General features: G+C 39.3%; 1 protein-coding gene across 10 annotated transcripts in view; it reads right to left on the reverse strand.

The window, feature by feature from the left end:
- The window catches only part of RECK (reversion inducing cysteine rich protein with kazal motifs), a 65163-nt gene that overhangs the window by 19605 nt on the left and 26934 nt on the right, over positions 1-18624 (reverse strand). For all 10 annotated transcript variants that reach the window (XR_014952763.1, XR_014952762.1, XM_077785456.2 and 7 more), the window contains 10 exons: positions 18311-18508; positions 17627-17894; positions 16016-16195; positions 14890-15102; positions 13980-14116; positions 13372-13512; positions 11297-11485; positions 3346-3468; positions 2709-2880; positions 483-675 (listed from right to left, as the gene is read on the reverse strand). Coding sequence is in view for 8 of the 10 variants with exons in the window: in XM_077785456.2 (XP_077641582.2) it covers positions 483-675; positions 2709-2880; positions 3346-3468; positions 11297-11485; positions 13372-13512; positions 13980-14116; positions 14890-15102; positions 16016-16195; positions 17627-17894; positions 18311-18508 (1814 nt within the window). In the remaining 2 variants the exon portion in view is untranslated. The remainder of the gene's footprint in view (positions 1-482; positions 676-2708; positions 2881-3345; positions 3469-11296; positions 11486-13371; positions 13513-13979; positions 14117-14889; positions 15103-16015; positions 16196-17626; positions 17895-18310; positions 18509-18624) is intronic.

The raw sequence follows: 18624 nt of genomic DNA on the forward strand, positions 1-18624 counted from the left end.
TGGTAAACCTGAGGCACAATCACACAAAAGGTAAAGACTTTGTATGACTGAGCATTATTTTATATTTAAACAAGTTTAAGTCAGTAAGAATTAGCATTTAAGTAACCATGGAACTGCACTAATTACTGCAACACACCTTAGCGTGCAAGCTTTAATAGCATATATAGGAAGATATAAATATCAAGAGTATTACCCCTAAGAAAGCATAAGTAGAACTTTTGATTGGCTGTGAGACAACTGTTAACTAAAGCAGAGAAAGATTTGACAAAATTCTGAAGATTGTGAAATTATTTTTATATTAGTTAAAAATAAGTTTTTAAATTACTACTTTTTATTAGAACACTTTATAAGCTATAAACCCCAAAAATAATACTTAAAAAAACACCCAAAGAAACAAACCCCATTTTAAAAAATAAAAATAGTTAAGTTGAACACCAAGGAACAAAGAAGATTTGATACTTATTGCCAGAACCACTTCCTACCTGGCATGGTCCTTGGTATGCTAAACTTTTTCCTTTTTGGTACAAAGTACACAAGTTAGTATATTCCACATTGTCTGTGTCACAAACAGGATCCCGTGTCTGGTCACAATTTAACTGCCTTGGCACACATTCATGCTGGCTGCATTCAAACTTCTCAAAACTGGTCAAGCAAACTTGTTTCTTTGGTATGCACCTGCAGAAAGCCATAATAATTTCATGTCATGTCATGGGATTATTTTTTGAGGGAAAATATTTTCAGTGAAATTTTCTCCAGTGCTTTAGAACTAACTGTGGTTCAGCAGAGCGGCAGGAAATACAAGTGATAGAACGCTCTGAATAGCCCTTTTCAGATCTCATCACAAACCTGGGTCAGTTTCACACCTCGTTTACTCAATGTATGTCAACACAACTGCAGTTTCCACTAACATTTATCTTTTACCAAGTATTTTTCAATGGATTACTGACAAATGCTTGGAAAAACTTCTTACCTACTCCAATACTTCATTTTGTAGATGAATATTTAGAAACATGTAGGCTACAGAAAACATGGAACAGCAAGAATAAAAGATTCTATTGCAGAGGTCTAGTCTTGCCCTTCTTTGAGAAAGGGGTGAAAACAAGACCTACAAGATTATATGGTTTCAATTACAAATATCTAATTGGATTCTAGCTTTGGAGGTTTGGAATATTGTACGACATTCCATCTAGAGGATGATTGCAAACAGAAAAATCTTGTATTTACCCTTTCTTACCATCCATTCCTCTGCACGCTTCAGAGACAAGAACAGACAGAAAACCAGCACAATTTCTTTCCCTTTTCAATAAAACATGTACCTTCCACAATCTTATCTGCAAAAAATTTGACATAGGCCCTGCAAGGCATCCCTCTGCTACAGAAATGCCAGCCAATGCAGTCTGCTGAGCAGGCTGATAAAAGGTCTCATGGCCTCTCTGGAAAACTCCCTCCTTCAATAAATTACAGCAGTGCTGCCACCACTGGAAAATGCACAATATGTCCTTATTCTCTCTGAGTGCTGCACTCCCATGCATTACAGACTCGCCTTTGATATTAGGGAAGGGTCGGAAATTCTGAGATTTAAACACTTCACAAGTGGAATATAAGATCCTAAAGACATTCCAAGTGCATCAGGGGTACTTTCAGATGAGCATGTTCAGTTTGAGCAGTATTATCAAACTGACCCAGAAAAATATGTACAGACCTTTCCTGAACTACAAGTTGAGGTTCTAAGCATAATGGTATTTTGAAAAACTGGAAAGCCTCTATGTACTCTCCAAATTTCAAACACAAAAGTAAAAAAATGTTTATCCACAACGCAGGTTTGAAATTCCAATTTTGAATGCCATTATGGCTGTAACAGCTACAAAATTACAGTGTTTTCTCAGTATTTTTCTGCATCATGGTATTTTAAGTGCAGAAAAAAGAAAAAACCCTAAAATTGCTACAATCAGCTTTCATAAAAGCACAATATTACACAACTTATTTTGAACTTTCTTTCAAAACAGAAAAATGCACTAATTCAAAGGAGACTGCAATATTGCACAACACAGGGAAAATTGGAAGACAGAGACCAATATTGTGAGCCACAGACTCTGTAAGAAAGGTCAGATTTTTTTTTTTCCTCACACTAGTACAAAGCATACTTTTGTTTTAATATATTTGTCTATGCAGATTCTACTTTTCTTGATATTAAAAAACACAGAGGTTGTACAGACATAGTTTTCACAAGATTTCAGCCTAAGAAAAAGAAAGGGTGATTGATATTTTCCTATTTTAGAGACAAAAAGCACAGATTACTGAATGAATAAGCAAGACTGACTCCAAGTCTTGAAGTCAGATGTGGGTCTTCTTTGTAAACTACTAAAAGGTGTGAAACAAAGTAGTAAAATGACAGTTATTGCCATTTTGACAAAATTTGATTCTCCCACTTTTGAAAGTATATGTGAAGTCTTCTTTATTGCTAAACTGAGATCGGCATAATGAATTTAATTGACATAGCATTACAAAACTGGAACCAAGAACTAGCAGTTATCACAGTCCAATATTACTAATGATGATAAATAAAAAGCAGCTACTTCAAACAGTTATTTTCATTGGAATAGCCTCAAGTAGAATGCTACAATATACAACACATTCAAAGAACACATAAATCTGCTTTATGAGTGGATGAAGCCAAAGAAAAGCTGAAAAACATATTCTGCTTTTACCTTTGATTTTTATTACAAGGGTTTGGGTTGCAAGGATCCTTGGAAATACATGATCCAAATTCAAACTGGTTGTCATGGAGCCCCACGCAGCGAGCTATGCACGCGCTGGGATATGTGCGCCCGTTCTGGCCACAGACTGGGACAAACTGGTCCACACAGTTACAGGGCAAACCTGCAAGAGCAACACACAGAACAGGGACTGGGTGCACACTCATTTTCCACGACACAAGATACATAATGTGCCACTGAGGCATCTCGCCTTCAGCCCCTTTCTCCTACCTGCCATTTAGCAATGCTGGAGCACAAGGAGCAGGAAGAGAAGTTTGTGTCCTGCCTCTTTGCTCATTCTACTCAGCTTTCTCCATTTTTCCCCTAAACTCTTTATCTCTCATACCTAGTGCACCCTGTCTCTACTTATTTTTACATATTACTTGAGGTCTTATTTTTCAGTATTGATTTTCTTTTTTAAAATATGTGCTTATTCCTGCAGTGCAGGTTGGACGTGAGAAAAATAAATAGTTTAAAAAACATAATAAAAACAAACTATCGGGTGCTTTCCATTAATACTGCAGAAAGAATTTAGTTGATAATTCCTGCTCTAAAAATACTCAAGAGTTTTCATGGTTTGGAAAGTTACCTGTAAACTTCCGACGTTCATCCTCTGAGCTGTGCTCAGTTAGGCACTGACGTGTCGAACAAATCAAGTTTCCAGCAAAACAGGAACAGACGTTGCAATCTATGTTAAAGGAAGTTCCATGGCCTTCAAATAAATTAAGTAAATACATACAATTAATGCAAATAGACCCAAAACCTACATATTCATATGCACTACACAGATATTACATTCTCATTAATTGCTTCTTTTCAGTAATTTCTCTTTTCAGTATATTTTCCCAATGAAATTTCCATCCTTTTTTTTTTTTTCAATAGATTTCAAGTTTTGCTTTATTCACTTACAGAAAAGTCTGTTCACATGTGTTTTTGATTAATTAGTTAACCACAGAAGCAAGCACTTAGTCCTTTCAAAGCCTGTATAAATTAGGTGTTCCATTTATTTTTTTTAAGAACAATAAATTCTGGCTAGCAAGTTTCATATTTTCTTAAAGGTAAAGCTTTTGTAAAGACACATTCTTCTAAATTAAATTTACATAAGCTTCCTAAACTTTTAGTCTCACACATAAAGCACAACTTGTGTCTGTCAAGAGGTAAAAGTTCCTATGCTTCATTCTAGCCTTCATTGGATTGGAATGTATTTTATAAGTCAGTAACATCTTCACACCTGAATCTAAGAATCAAACTACAAACTTAGAGGATTTTTCTTCAATTTAGCAACTCCAGTTTGGTTTTCTGAACTGCCCATATGACTGCCCTTCACCACGATATATGCTTGATATCACATCAATTCATGTCGAAGACAGACTCTGATCTATCTGTAATCAAACTGGTTATTGAAGACTACCAACAAGTACACAGCTCTTGAGGAAAACGTAATAGTAATTACCTTACAAAATAGGGTAATTCCCTCTCATCTCTTTTCAAAAGGTTGAGATTGAGAATGAAAATTTTAAAGAAAATATTACACAGGCACATGGAAATCCCTCAAGACTGGAGCAATTCAGAACACAAATGAGGGCAGAACAAGAGGGGGTGGGAGGAAAGCCTCTGCAGCACAAAAAGCTCTCTTTACACCACAGTACTTCTCAAAGGAGCAAAGAATTTGCCAGCAGAGAAGAAGAAAAGCTTAGAAGCTTTAATGCCAAACCCAGGATCTCAGGTGATTCTTCTGAGTACCTAACTTTGGATCCACCTGAAAACTATGCAGTGCTATTGTCTTTCATTGTCAAAGAGTGCACACAGCAACCCGTCCTCATCAGTAATCATTTCATTGGTTGGAGTCAACTCACAACACAAAAAAACCACCAGCATTATTCAAAACATTCAGAGTTGTTTTCTTTATAGAGAATGGTTTTAAAAAACACAGTTCAGATGTTATGTCTAAACCCCTTTTTTATATGACTGACATATAAATCAATGAAATATAGTTACTGCAAAATATTTACATGGTGACCATAAACTTTTAATTCTTTGCTTTCAATGCATCATCTTAACAAATTTGGAACCTAGTAATTTTTATTTTTTATTACATAATACCTAGAGTCTTAATCACCACAAACACTTCATAAGTCACTATGGCAAAAGAGAACACTGTCTGGTTGCTGTAGCTTGTTTGTTTGTATTTAAATGGACAGCACTTAGTGAAAACCTACAGCTACACTGTATTTGTTAACAACTGTATCTTAAAAGCATCCACTTTCACCAGATATTTTCTACAACTGCCCATCAAATATATTGCTAATGTTAAGATGTTTTCATTGTTCTGCTTCCATGAACAAATAGTACCAACTCTGAAAAAATAAAAAAAACCAAAATAACGGAAGAAAAGTTTTAAGTATGTTTGGCTGCCTTTTATCTTCTTTGGACAAACAACAAAAAAACACATTCCAAAATCCCCCATTCCATTCCCTGGAATACTGCAGGCAGACTTTCCTGAGTGATGAAAATAATAGTTCAATTGCTTATTTAGCTCAACATGGTATCTTTTGTGAGAAAGAAATATCCCAATTTCCTGCTCTTTCATGATTTAGGTTTTGGTTCCCAATCTGAAAATTATGTTTGTGACAAATGAAACTACAATAAGTGCCTTGCTTCTTAAGTTTTACTTAATGTGAAAATAACTCATATCACATGGTAAAAAAGAAACCTCAGTTATTTTGGACTCATGAGATATTTTTACCTTGCTTTAGCTCTGCTTGTACAACAGTCTGACAGTAGTTTAAAAGGGCTGATTTACAGACACCAAACAATGTCCAGTGCTGAGATATGCAACTGTTCACCAGCAGAATATCTCTTGCTTGCTGATTAAAAGACACCAATTTCAGATAGGTCACAGCTCAGCACAAACTCCATTTTATATTCAAGACCTTTTGTAAGTTCCCCCCTACCTTAGTAGAAGCTTTTCTTTTGTTTTTTTTTTTCCTTTTCTTTTTCCAAGATTATAATGTCAGTCTGCATGACAAAAATACACACTTAAAGCTCTAAAGCAAAGAGTAAATCTGAAAATAAATCAATATAGCCTTCTACGAACCTGTCACATCTCCTTGAACTCCTTTGACGGTCAGATTAGATAGAACCCAATTAATCCTTGTTACCCATGCCAATTTAAACAGGAAGCTGCTATGGTGAGGAAGACTTTAAAAAGCCACAGTGTTCAATGCACCTTCATCATCATGTAGTTGCTTACACGTTTATTTTTAGGCATATGTTAGCCCCATGGATAAATATTTTAAACTGTAATTCTTACATAACAATGAGATTGTGCAAAATTTATTAGGGGATGTTTAGTGGAAGAGCCAAAGAAAAGGAAAAGGAGGAATTAGGATTAATTAAGTAGGAAGATGTGTGGGAAAGCAAAGGGACAAGGGGAAAAAAAGAATGGTTCAGTGTAGACAGGTAGCTGGACAGTATGCTTTTCTCACTAAACCCCATACTTGATCACCACAACCTATCCTATATTTTTATCTAATCCCATTTTTACACTTTTAAGATGTGTGATTTCTACTCTAAATAGTTGCATGAATATTTACAAACCTTAAGCTGAATGAATCAGTGTAGCAGACAGAGGCCCTGCAAGGCCTCCCTGATGGTCACTCACCTAAGATAAGAAATGCCCAGTCACGGTGACTGGACCAAAGAAGCTCCTCTTCTGCATTCAGACCCTTGTTATCTCTCTGTAAGGTTATAGGTTGTATTCTCCTCAACCCTGGCCACTGGACAATTTCCAACACCCCTGTACCCTATATCAACCCCTGTCAGGGTCACTTGGCAAGACCCCAACAGTGTGAAAATCCTTTTTCTCCTAGCCCAGCTGCTGAAGAAGAGGTCTGGAATGCATGAAGCCGAGTTTTCAAGGTTGTTTATTTTTCCTTATCTATAATAGCTTCTCTCTGACCTGCCGAGGTCCAGCTAGCACAGAAGCCATGGCAGTCTCCTCTGAGCCCTGGGTGTCTCTCACATTATATGCTCAAAACTACGTGCACTATGTTTACAGTTCCTGTACCAATACCTAAGATCTATGTTGGACAGTATGTCCCTATCCTAGACCAATAGAAAAGTGTCACCATCACACCAAGACATGGAGGAAGAGAAGAAGGAAGGCTAGGGCACACCCAGATTCCTCCATCTTGTACCCCTGAATTTCATTCTAAAAAATCCCAAAATTCTGCTTTTCCACCCTGTGTCACTTTCTTTATTACATCATTCAAACCCTTTTTGCTTGTAATTCCTCATATAAGGTCAGCAGTCTCTCCCATGGGTTAAAATAGAATCCACAGGTGTTTTTCATTTGCTGCCAAGGTTCCTGGGCTCTTTGCCAGGGGCTCAAGTCATCCAGGCAGCCAGAGGGATGCTCTGGACTCTGACAAACCCCCATTCTCTGCCCAGTTTGGCAGAACTGTCCCTGCACCCCTTCACAGGAGCTGAAATTAAAGGACACCGCTGTGGAACCACATACAGACTTCTCCTCTCTCCATCTCCCTGTGTCTGTCTGAGGAACTGGCGAGCACAGAGCAAAATCACTGAGAGCTGGATTTACCAGAGCTGAAATCACTGAGAGCTGGATTTTCCAGAGCTGAAATCACTCCAGAGTGGCTCGCTAAGTTGCCTGTGGCTGGGAGCTGAGCCGAGGGACCCAGCCAGGCTGAGCCCAACAGCCCAGCGCTATCCCGACACCCACGGCAGCGGCTGCTGGGGGTCAGATGGACCCCCTGCTCCAGACTACATTATATCAGTAAGCAGGGAGAGAGGTCTTTGTGCCACCTACCGGAGTGGAAACACAATCCTTGGGTGCGGTGGTGTGTTTTTCTTTCATTTGATATTTGTTTAATATCTGTTTCCCCCCCCCCAGCCCCCCTTTCCCTGCCCCTTTCCCTAGAACCTTCCCTGTCATTCATTCTAGCCCCCTCCTCAGCTTCCAGATGTTAGTTCTGCCCTAAACTCCTCCCCTGCTATTCCCTCATTGGTTACTGTTCCTACACCCGTCCTCCTGAGTTCTGTATAAAACCTTTGCCCCCCCGCCCGCCGGGGTCTTGGGGCTCATGGAATAAAACCATCTCGTTCCCCCCCAAGTCCCGTGTCGCCTTCGTCTGTCCCTGCGCGCCACGAACTGAAACTGCAGAGCTTGCGGGGGAAAGCGGCCGCCCGTTCTCTTCCCTCACCGCCCAGCACGGCACCGCTCGGGGTGCCGCGGCGAGGAGCGCATGCCGCGCCACAACATATGGTAGCAGAGGATGGTTCCCTCCTTCGTCTTGTAAAAAAAACGGGCAAATTTGTGGGGGCGCCCGCCTCACAGAAGAAGAAGGAGGGAAGAGGAACATCTACGGCCGTAAAAGCTCTGCCGGATGCTAAGAGGAGCTGAGCGCCGAGCGAAAAACTGACGCTCCGGGACCCTCTTTGTTCTCGCCATCTTCCCGCCCGGAAGCAGCCGCGCTGCACGGGCAGCCGGGCTGCAGAGCTTTTTGGCGGGCAGACTTACCCGAGGACACAGAGGGCGGTTTTGGCAGCGGCTCGGGGGAGCCTGAAGAAGGGCTGACCGAGAAGAGGTTCGTTCCTCGGTCAGCATCTGCAGCGAGACCACCGGAGGCTGATAGTGGCCGAAACCAAGGCTTCGGGGACGAGTCTTGGTTTAACGGGAACACCCAGGCTTCCGGAAGGGCCAAAACCGGGAAGGAACATCCCCAGTTTTTAGCGCGACTTTTCCATCGAGTCGAGGAGAAGATTCAAGCCATCTCCGTCCGAGCCTGCAAGGTAAGGTGGGCTACACGGGGTGGGGGTCGCCCCGACGGGCGGCTGGGTCTGCCACCTTTTTTTTTCTTGCGTTTTGACCCCCGTCTGCGCCCAGACTGGGGCTGTAGCCTTGCATGTCCCTGGCAAGCGGGTGGGTTTTCTTTTTCTGGGGGAAGCTAGCACTGAGTGCTATCCTTCGCCTAGTCTTCTGTGGGGACCTAGATTAGATCGCTTTTTCTTCTCCTCGAAAAAGTTGTCTTCTCTATCCTCCCCTCCCCATTCTGGGCTGGACGGAGGGGGTAGAAAAGACACCAGTAAGGATCAGCTAAGAGGGCGACACGTTAGCTATAGGAGCGTTGTTAAAAGAGACCCTTTACACCCACGCATTGCGCCGACATCCAGCTGCGTCGGGCGGCCCCCCCCCCCTCCTATAAATTTCCCCTTTTTGCTTCTGTGAAGCTCCCTATATCCCCATCCCCTCGGACTTTCCTAAAACCCTTTCCTATCCTCCCTTGGGGATTGCTGTGGCCGAGCCGCCCCAAGTGCCCTGCCGGACACTGCTCAGGCCAAGTGCAGTGTATCTGGCACCCCCTCCCAAGATGGCGCTGGCCACGCCGCTCGGGACCCATTTCCCGCCTTGACCCTTCTTTTCCGCCCCTGGTTTCCCGCCAGTCCCATTTCTCTCCCAATAGCCCTGCACCGTCCCTGCACGAGGCTAGTCCCTATTGTGGGGAGGCGGGGTTGGATATTCCCCCATCCTTCTTCGGGCTCGTCCTCCGGGGGGAGGGTCGGGAGGGATCTTCTCCCGAGGAAATGGAGCCGAAACCCGGGACTGGGGATCCGTCATTTTGTCTTCCCCCTGAAATGGCGGCGCCCCGGTCCACCCCTTACCGATACCCCCTGTTAATCATGGCAATCACTAATTAAGTGATTGTCTGATTCCCCTATCCTATTCCTTAATGTACCCTACCCAATATTCCTTTTTATTTAACTACAAATTCCTCTTTTTGCTTTTGATTATTTTTAAATAATCTGTTTGTTGAGTTATATTTTATAGAAAAAAAAAAAGATCATCCCAGTTAATTAATACTCAAGATATTATGCCCACCTCTCAAACGGACATTCAAATTGAACAAACCACATCGCTATCCGCTGACTCTGCTTTGCCGTTATCCGCTGACTCTGCTTTAAAAATTTAAGAAGCTGAACATCGCAAGCGCCGCGACGAAACAAATTCTAAATCAGATGAAGTCACAAATCCTGCTGTGCTTTGTACCCTTAATTTGGACTTTGATTTAGGACAATTTTATATATTCCAGATAAAGTTTTTATATGTTTCATATGTTGTAATCACAATTAGTTTATCATTTTTTAATGTCTTTCAATTTATGTTTTTTTTAATAATATGTAATGTTACAATTTGATTTTATATTAAGTTGTTTTGTTGTAATTATAATTAATTCAGTCTTTTCTGATATTTTTTAACTTAAAGGCTGTGTTTAACCATTATTGCTACAGGAATCACTCAGCTACTATATCGCTTCAGGCTTGCTGCATTGCTGCGAAATTTAAAAATTTATTAGTTATATTTAGTTGATCTTTTATTATATTTAATTCCAATAATTCCATTTAATTATTTTATTCAAATTAGATAGTTGTAATTTTAATCATTCTAATTAAATTTTTTAGTTTAATTTCTGTCAATTATTTCATTCTATTTCAATTATTTACATTATTTACATTATTTTAGATTGTTACTCAGAGCAGCAAAACAGCAAGTTTTGTGCAGTCTTGTGTCTAATTTAGGCTGTTACTACTCTTCCTGCCCTATAAATGCAATAATGTGTCTTTCATGTCCTTTAAGTAATTTACAATGTTATCATATGATTTTATATTATTTGCATGTTTTATTAATTTGCTTAAACCACAAAATTCTCCTTCTTTTTGTAAAGGAAAAGAGGGAGATGCGGTGGTGTGTTTTTCTTTCATTTGATATTTGTTTAATATCTGTTTCCCCCCCCCCAACCCCCCTTTCCCTGCCCCTTTCCCTAGAACCTTCCCTGTCATTCATTCTAGCCCCCTCCTCAGCTTCCAGATGTTAGTTCTGCCCTAAACTCCTCCCCTGCTATTCCCTCATTGGTTACTGTTCCTACACCCGTCCTCCTGAGTTCTGTATAAAACCTTTGCCCCCCCGCCCGCCGGGGTCTTGGGGCTCATGGAATAAAACCATCTCGTTCCCCCCCAAGTCCCGTGTCGCCTTCGTCTGTCCCTGCGCGCCACGAACTGAAACTGCAGAGCTTGCGGGGGAAAGCGGCCGCCCGTTCTCTTCCCTCACCGCCCAGCACGGCACCGCTCGGGGTGCCGCGGCGAGGAGCGCATGCCGCGCCACAACACTTGGGAGTTCACTGGTCCAGATGCCACAAGTCAGTAGAAGGAAGAAAAAACCCCCAACAAATCCAAAACAACCCCTCACAAACCATTTGGAGCTAGTAGAGAAATCATCCCATGCTAAAAAGAAATACTGTACTGAGAATACCCTTCACACAGGACTGTGATTGATTTGAGACAGGCACAGTTCAGTACTGATTTCAACAGTGGAACCTTCCAGCATATGTCAGACTTAACCCAGTACTAAATAGAGGGATGTAATCATCACCTTTTGTATTTTCTAATACTCTGAATTATGTAGCTCAAAAATTCCTTAGGTAAGGAGCAGGTGCTGGATACATCACTGTTTTATTACTCACTTTTCCTTTGTCCTCCAACAATGCATGATTTCTGGAGGTCAACACAATGCATTTCCATACAGTTCTCCAGCAATCCACTGTGTCCACAGGTACAAATCTTGTAACACCCAACATCACCAGCTGAGGATGGAACTTGGATAAGTGTACCTTGTCGGACAATAAAATCGGAGGCTTCTCCCAGTTTGCAGCCTGAATACAAGGAAAAATTTTAGCTCATAAGTAGTAAACACGTGGGCAAAGTGCCACTACTGAAATTAATTACTACACTGACTTGTAAAAAATATAAGGTGTTCTTGAGCAGCCTTACTCTTGCCCTTACATTCACCCATTTCACAGAGGCAACAAGCAGCACAAATAGAAGACAATTGCTTGAGACAAAGTTCTAAAGTATCTGTAAAGAGGTTACTTTTGAGAAATAGACTTGAAATTACAATAATTCTCAAGTATTTTAATTTTTCAGCTCTGTAGTAGTATGAAACATGTTATGTAACAAATACTCCACGTGCTTCACCATCTCCAATACAGAATTTGAATTAAAGGGTCTCGCAAGCAAAGCTCAGTTATTTCCCTTCTCTCACATATTTTATTGTGCCTTTCTTCTCTACTTGTACCTCTTAAGTGAACACTGAAGGATTCTTACAAGAGATGCATGGGAGAAAGGAAGAAAAAACAGGAAAAGTGGATTTAAAAAAGAACGGAAATGAAAAATAATAAAAATAAATAGCCGATTGAAATAACCCTACATGGGGTGAACTGCAACAAACCCCCTGAAACTTTCAGCCAATAAAAAGACTGAAAGTCTTTAAAAAGTCTTTAATTAAAATATAAAGTCACTTTCCAACCTTCAGAGGAAGTAAATTGTCTCTCAAAAGCTCTGTATGAGCTTGTTTTCAGATGAGTTTGAATGACTTATGCAGCAAGTGAAGACAATACAACCTGTATAGTAATATGACTCAGCTTTCCAGGAAAACAAAAATATTTGTAAGGGTCATAGAAGCATAACTAAAACAATATCCCTAGGCTCACACAAAGAATGAGCTGAAGTCTGTCCTCACTTTTAAAAGAGCTTAAGTAGAGCAGATGAGTATGAGTGAAGCAAAATCCAGCTTTCTTTTTTAATTAGGAACCACTGGGGAAACTACTGCTCAGCTACAGAACTGCTGGAAGAAAAGAGGCTGAGGGAACTGATGTGAGACAGCTATGGCAATGTTCTCTATCACTTCTTCTAGAAAGGAGGCTGCTCCACGCAATTCAGTGTAAAAACTGAGTGAGAGCATTACTCTCACTTGTTCAGTCACACACGAGTCAAGTGGTCACCAAATGCACACTTCCTGCACTGATTCAAGAACCACAGCTGACCCCTCATGTCACTGAATGACACCTCCTGCTTTAAAGGAAAGGGGAAAACTGTGGCAAGCACTACCAGTGCCTAGTGCCTAGGGCAGAACAATGAAGGGGCTGTAGAAGTTGGACATTGCAGAGACTCACACTTCCTTTTGTAGGTTTGATCCTTGTTAGTGACACCACCCAACCTGCCATTTCAAAGTCAGGTACCTGAAACGTATTTTGCATGAAGCTCTCTCCTCTCCCCAGTCAGCTCATGTTTACACATGGTGCAGAGGTTAGACAACACCAGTGTTCTAAAAAAGCAGTTCCCAAATGACCATAAGTGTCTTTCTGGTGAGGTGCAACCACATTAGAAATGTCACTGAAGGGAGCAGAAGCACCAATGCTGTCAGCTGCACGTCCAGACGTCTTTTGTGGAAGGGCTGGGCATTGGGTCAGTGGGAGGGGAGCTGTGGCACTGTGCATCTCCTGGTTCCTCTGGGTTGTATTCCTCTCTTTTTCTTATCTCCCTTTTCTTCAGCAGCACCATGACAATTATTATTATTAACTTTATTTCAGTGACTAAACTGTTCCTGCTCATGCCAGAGGGGAAAGCGAGTGAGTGGCTGTGCAGTATGCAGGCGCCAGCTGGGTTAAACCATGGCACAGCAGTTCACTTCAAAATCTTCAACATTTCAATGGTACGTTTACCTGCAAAATTCAGTAAAAAGAAGCCCAAAAAACCTTACCAGGCACACACAAATATGGAAGACACAGCTCTCCAGATTGACATCCTTTTCTATTTACTTCACATAGCTGATTAGCTGCACATGGGTTTGGATTACATGGATGTGTGACATCTTCTACAATGTTGCCTAAAGAACTTGGGCCTGAAAACAGAATACACATCATCTACACTGATTTAAACGAGGTTTATGTTTCTTTAGCAAAGCATAGCATTTCATACATCCAGTAAAATAGTATTTTTGACAATTCTGTGAATTTTTTTTTACTTTAATTATAAATGTAGAAGTGTGATATGACCAGGTAGTTAACTTATTTTAATAGTTTAGTCCACAGTCCTGGAAATAATGACCCAGATGATAATTCACAAGCAAAATGTATTTTCTTTATCTTGTCTGCCCAATAATTTTCTTGTCACATATGTCCAATACAAAAAGAAATAGAAGCAATGAACTGTGTTAACTAGAAAATTCAAATTTTCTCTAATACACAAAATAAAACGCCTCAAATTCAATACAATTTTAAGATAAATAATGAAGATTATTAAAAGTAATAACAAGCATTCAAACTATCCTGGTTTCTAGTTTTTCTGCATAGGGATGTTAGTACTTACTCAGGTAAGTATCCAAGGGTATACAGTTCTCCAAGTCATCTGTTGGAGATAAGAGTTCACAAATACTCTCAGCTGAGTGGCCTTCAGGGAATTTATTATGATCTCCACACTTCTTCAGTATTTCCACACAATCTGATCTACAGGTAAATAAAAAGACAGAACCATGAAGATTACTTGAAGAAATAAGGGCTTATATGAAAAAAATTTCTTTCTGTGTTATTCCCTTTCCTGAATCCACAGCTTTCCCAATATACCTCACAGCAGAGTGTTAATATACACATATGCTACATTTGATGTAGGAGGAAGGAAGAAATTTGTGACACAAAGACAGAAACTACTGCTTGTAGTACTCCTTTTTGACTTTGGGCTTGGTGATCTTCATTTTCTATGACATCATATGCCATCTTCCAAGACCAAGCACTTCCTTAATTTACTAATGTCTAATATGGCTTGACCTCTACCTCACTACCTGCACTATTGACTGCTCTTTTTTCTACTCAATCACCTACTTTCAAAGTTTATTAAAACAAACAAAAAAACCTTCTTTTTTCCAGATGTTTCTGTCAGCTTAAAGTCATTGGTATATCTCAAAATCAAAAAAGAGGAAAGATTTAAAACCCCACAGAGAGCCAAAAAACTCAAGACATCTGGTTTTTTTTTTCACTTTACAATACCAGCATATACATCCATCTCATTAACAGGCAAATATCTTAATTTAAAGTGATGGAGATTCAAGCAATGGCAACCAAGCAACTTCATATTCCTTCCATGTTTGCCTTGCCACATTTTCCTAACATAGCAAACACAGTCCTACAGCTTTTAAATTTTCATTAAAATCCTTAAGAAAACCTCTAAAATGACCCTTGTTACTGACCTCTAAAATGGTTTTTGTTTTCCCCATAGTACTTACTTGCAGATAATACTTCCTCTAGATTTGCTGTGACAAGGTTTAATCTGTAGGGAGCAGGCAATTGCCTTCCACATTTCTGGTTGGCATGTTTTAATATCAAGCACAGGAATATTTATGAAAGGCATCTTAATACTCCCTTTTTCCCATAGCTTCATGTCATTCATGGCTCCCTGGTCTGACTGAGTATTGCAGCTTCTAAATAGTTCTGTTGGTCTTAAAAGGAGAAGGTAAGATGTAGCATGTATAGCATGTATAAAAGAAAAATAAAGTACCCCACATTTTCCCTTTTCACCGTAAGAACTGTTCCTACATCTTTCATATGGCTTGTTTTTTGTTTAATCCCTCCCACAGTTAAGCAAGATCAAAATCAATTTGAAATCTGTCTTTAAGGAAGACAAGCTCTTTAAGACTCAAGGCTGAAACTCCCTTCTCACCTCTAGTTCTTAGATCATATATCACTTTAATATTTCTCATCTAAAGTTGACTTAAGAGCAAATATCTTAGCCCAAGTATCTCTGTAATTACCTCTGTTTCTTAGTAAATCACTAATGCAAGTTGATTTATGATCTATATTTAGCTAGGGTTAGGATTCTCCTGTAACACTCATGCCACAACATACTATTAAGGAAAAAAAAAAAAGCCAGTGATCTCTAATAGCTAAGAAAATTTATTTTTTTTAAAACTCTAACTGTAACCTTGCAATTATTTTCAGACACCACTTTTAAATCATTTTGTCCTATAAACCCACAGAAACATCTCTGCAACAAAGGAATTTTGAAAATGAGTAACATGTAAATTTAACAAACACTTTAACCTTATTTATAATATACAACAGTCCAGTAACCACGACTTACTTGTCTATGCAGTAGGACAGAGGAATTACGCAGAGCTAATACACTGTGACATTTTACAACTTTTATTCCTGTAAGTTTTATTACATCTGTTGCTAAATGCATTTCCAAAAGTTCATTCTAAAGAAAAAGTACTTATTTTCAAATTAACTAAAACCATATTTGCAGAAAGAAAGCTATATACAATCTCAAAATAAGTCTAAAAACAATTCATTTTATTTTTGAAATCAAAGCATAGGAATTCCTTTGTAAAATATTCAGTGTCTCTCTCCTACCTGTTATTAAAATTAGTGCAGTAAGTAAGATTTCTACAGCCCAGCTGACAAGGTTCTCGTACATCTGCTAAACAGGTCAACATGGAAACTTCAACTGCATTATACTCACAAAAGCGATCAAATTCTTGCCAGCTCTGTGAATTGCCCCAGCTCGTGCTATAAAGTTTAGTGCAGAGCTCTCTGAAAACAAAACAGAAATAGAGATGAAGAAAATAATATTAAAAGAACAGCCATTCAGATATAGCTCATCACTTCTTTGCTCCATCATTCTGCCTCTGCTCACCACAGAGCATTGTGTTAGAGCCCACAAAGTCTCCAAGGGCACCCAAATGTTGTGCTCAAAGCAAATAACCCATTTTGGTCAAGCACGTCAGCATATCTTTAAGCTAGTAAGATCAAAAGACTTCAGGATATAAAACTGCAATATCCAATAAAAATGTAACAACTGGAAACCTGAACTTAAAACTATCCAAGCTGATTTTACTGGCAATAAATCTAAGTTGCCATCACAATGAACAACTTCTAATCCCATCCTTCAGCTTCAAATCACACTTTCTCCTCCTACAGAATGACTGTCAAGCAAAATACATTCCTTCTTTTGCCTTCTTTGATGTTTGGGATACTGTTTGCTGCTTTTGTTTGAGATATTTCCTGGTGTCAGCAATACCCAGCCCACATTGTTTATGGCAATGTCCTACAAACTACAAATGTTTCCATCCCAAGATACAGAACTTCACTGTATTATTAGATCTCCTGCCTATTGAAAACTCGACAGAAGGATCCATTTTGGAACTCATTGTCAAAGCAAGGAACTAAAAGATACTGACTTTATTACCAATCCTATGCTGCAACATGCTAAGAAATAATGTAACTCCAGGGCTCTACTATTAAACCCTGTAAAGATCCTGCTGCATTCATGAGATGCTGTTACTGGAAACTTTGATATAAAAGGAAGTAACAGCTCAAAAAGTTTGCCACTTGTTCAGACACATTGATGCATTTAAAATACAATCATAATCTATTTTTAAAGTGGACAGAAAACCACTTTAGACTAAAAATGCCTCAATAATTTGAAAGCATGCAACAATTTGCTGAAAATCTTTGTTTTTCTAAATGTCAGAATAGTTAGTTCCCTTATTTAATTACTAAATTACCTAAGTTATTTTTCACCGACAAAAACCAGAAGAGCATCTAGAAAGGAATACTGCCAAGGTTTAACATGAAGCAACCAGGCACTTGAGAGTTTGTGGAGCAATAATCATTTGTCTCTCTTTAGCATCTCGTTAAGACCTCTTAACCAGAGGTTGTAATATTGGCTATTATGACCACAAGTATGGTACAAATTTAATTAACTTACTGTTTCTGCTATAATAAGCCAGTGCCAAATGTAAGGAAAAGTTGATTCCTCTTATAAAACAGTATGTTTTGAATTACAAAGTACTGGACAGAATATATTACTCAACAGATTACTATCTGGTTACCTGAACCTGTATTTTTTCTAAGAATTCCAGAACTTCCTATTTGATGTACACAGCAAGATTCAGGCAAAGGCCAGAAACAAGACAAATTCCTAACTTTCAGAATTGTAAATGAGGTTAGAGAGATACTGACCTACATGTGGAAGAATTTGCTTTAGAACAGCAATGGAGCTTAGCTCCATCGAGGCCTGTTGAAGGTGGAGGGTGCACAGTGACTCCTGGGTGAACAGATCTTGAGCTCTCAAGAAAACATTGCCAAAGCGGGTCCTGAGGGAGAGGCATGGTTTTACAGCCTTCTATAAGTCCATCAACAATTTCAAGCTCTGTTTTCATTGACATTAGAATTCTTTTACAGGCAGCCTGACACGCATAGTCTTCTGCTCTATCACAGCAATACAAACCTGTTAACAAAATAGTTAACAGTCAAGCACAAACAACATTAAAGATGCACAACATTACAGCCCTGAGAAATAAAAGTGCTATAATGTGTCTTCTCCTCCAAAGAATCTCAAATAACATTGCTTCTCCTAAATAGATACAGGATCAACTCTGGAAAAAAACTACAAAGCAAATAAGTAAAAATTAAAAGTAAATAACAATTATTAATGCACCTAAACCAAAAATTATCATCATATAAATTCATATAATGTTTGCACCTAAACCCAAGAGTTATCATCATATATATATTCATATAAGGACAGTAATATTTATACGATCAACTTCTACAGTAACACATTTTATATAAAATGTACAAGAAGTACATTTTCAGTATCTTCTGTAACTTTCTTTCATTAAAGATGGATTTATTTGTACTTACTGTCTGTAGGGTTCCTCATTGGATATGACTGTGTGTAGTTATTCACGCAGTGTATAAGCTGAGGGCTGATAGATGCACAGTAATTTTCAACTGCTTTAATTTGTGATGGACCAGGAGAGGAATCTGTCCGAAAAATTGCTTGGCAATACTCCCGGCAGTTCGTGTGATGACCTGCGTAACTGCAACAGACTGACCCCACTGGGGAAGCAAAGAGACAAACAACAGAAAATCTATGGGTTCCTATGCAGAGAGATGAAGAGATGAGCAAGTCTGACACACAAGGATGCTCAAGGAAATGAAAGAAAAAAAAAAGA

Source organism: Lonchura striata, chromosome 2, assembly GCF_050655825.1.
Source record: "Lonchura striata isolate lonStrDom1 chromosome 2, ASM5065582v1, whole genome shotgun sequence".
Lineage (NCBI taxonomy): Eukaryota > Metazoa > Chordata > Aves > Passeriformes > Estrildidae > Lonchura > Lonchura striata.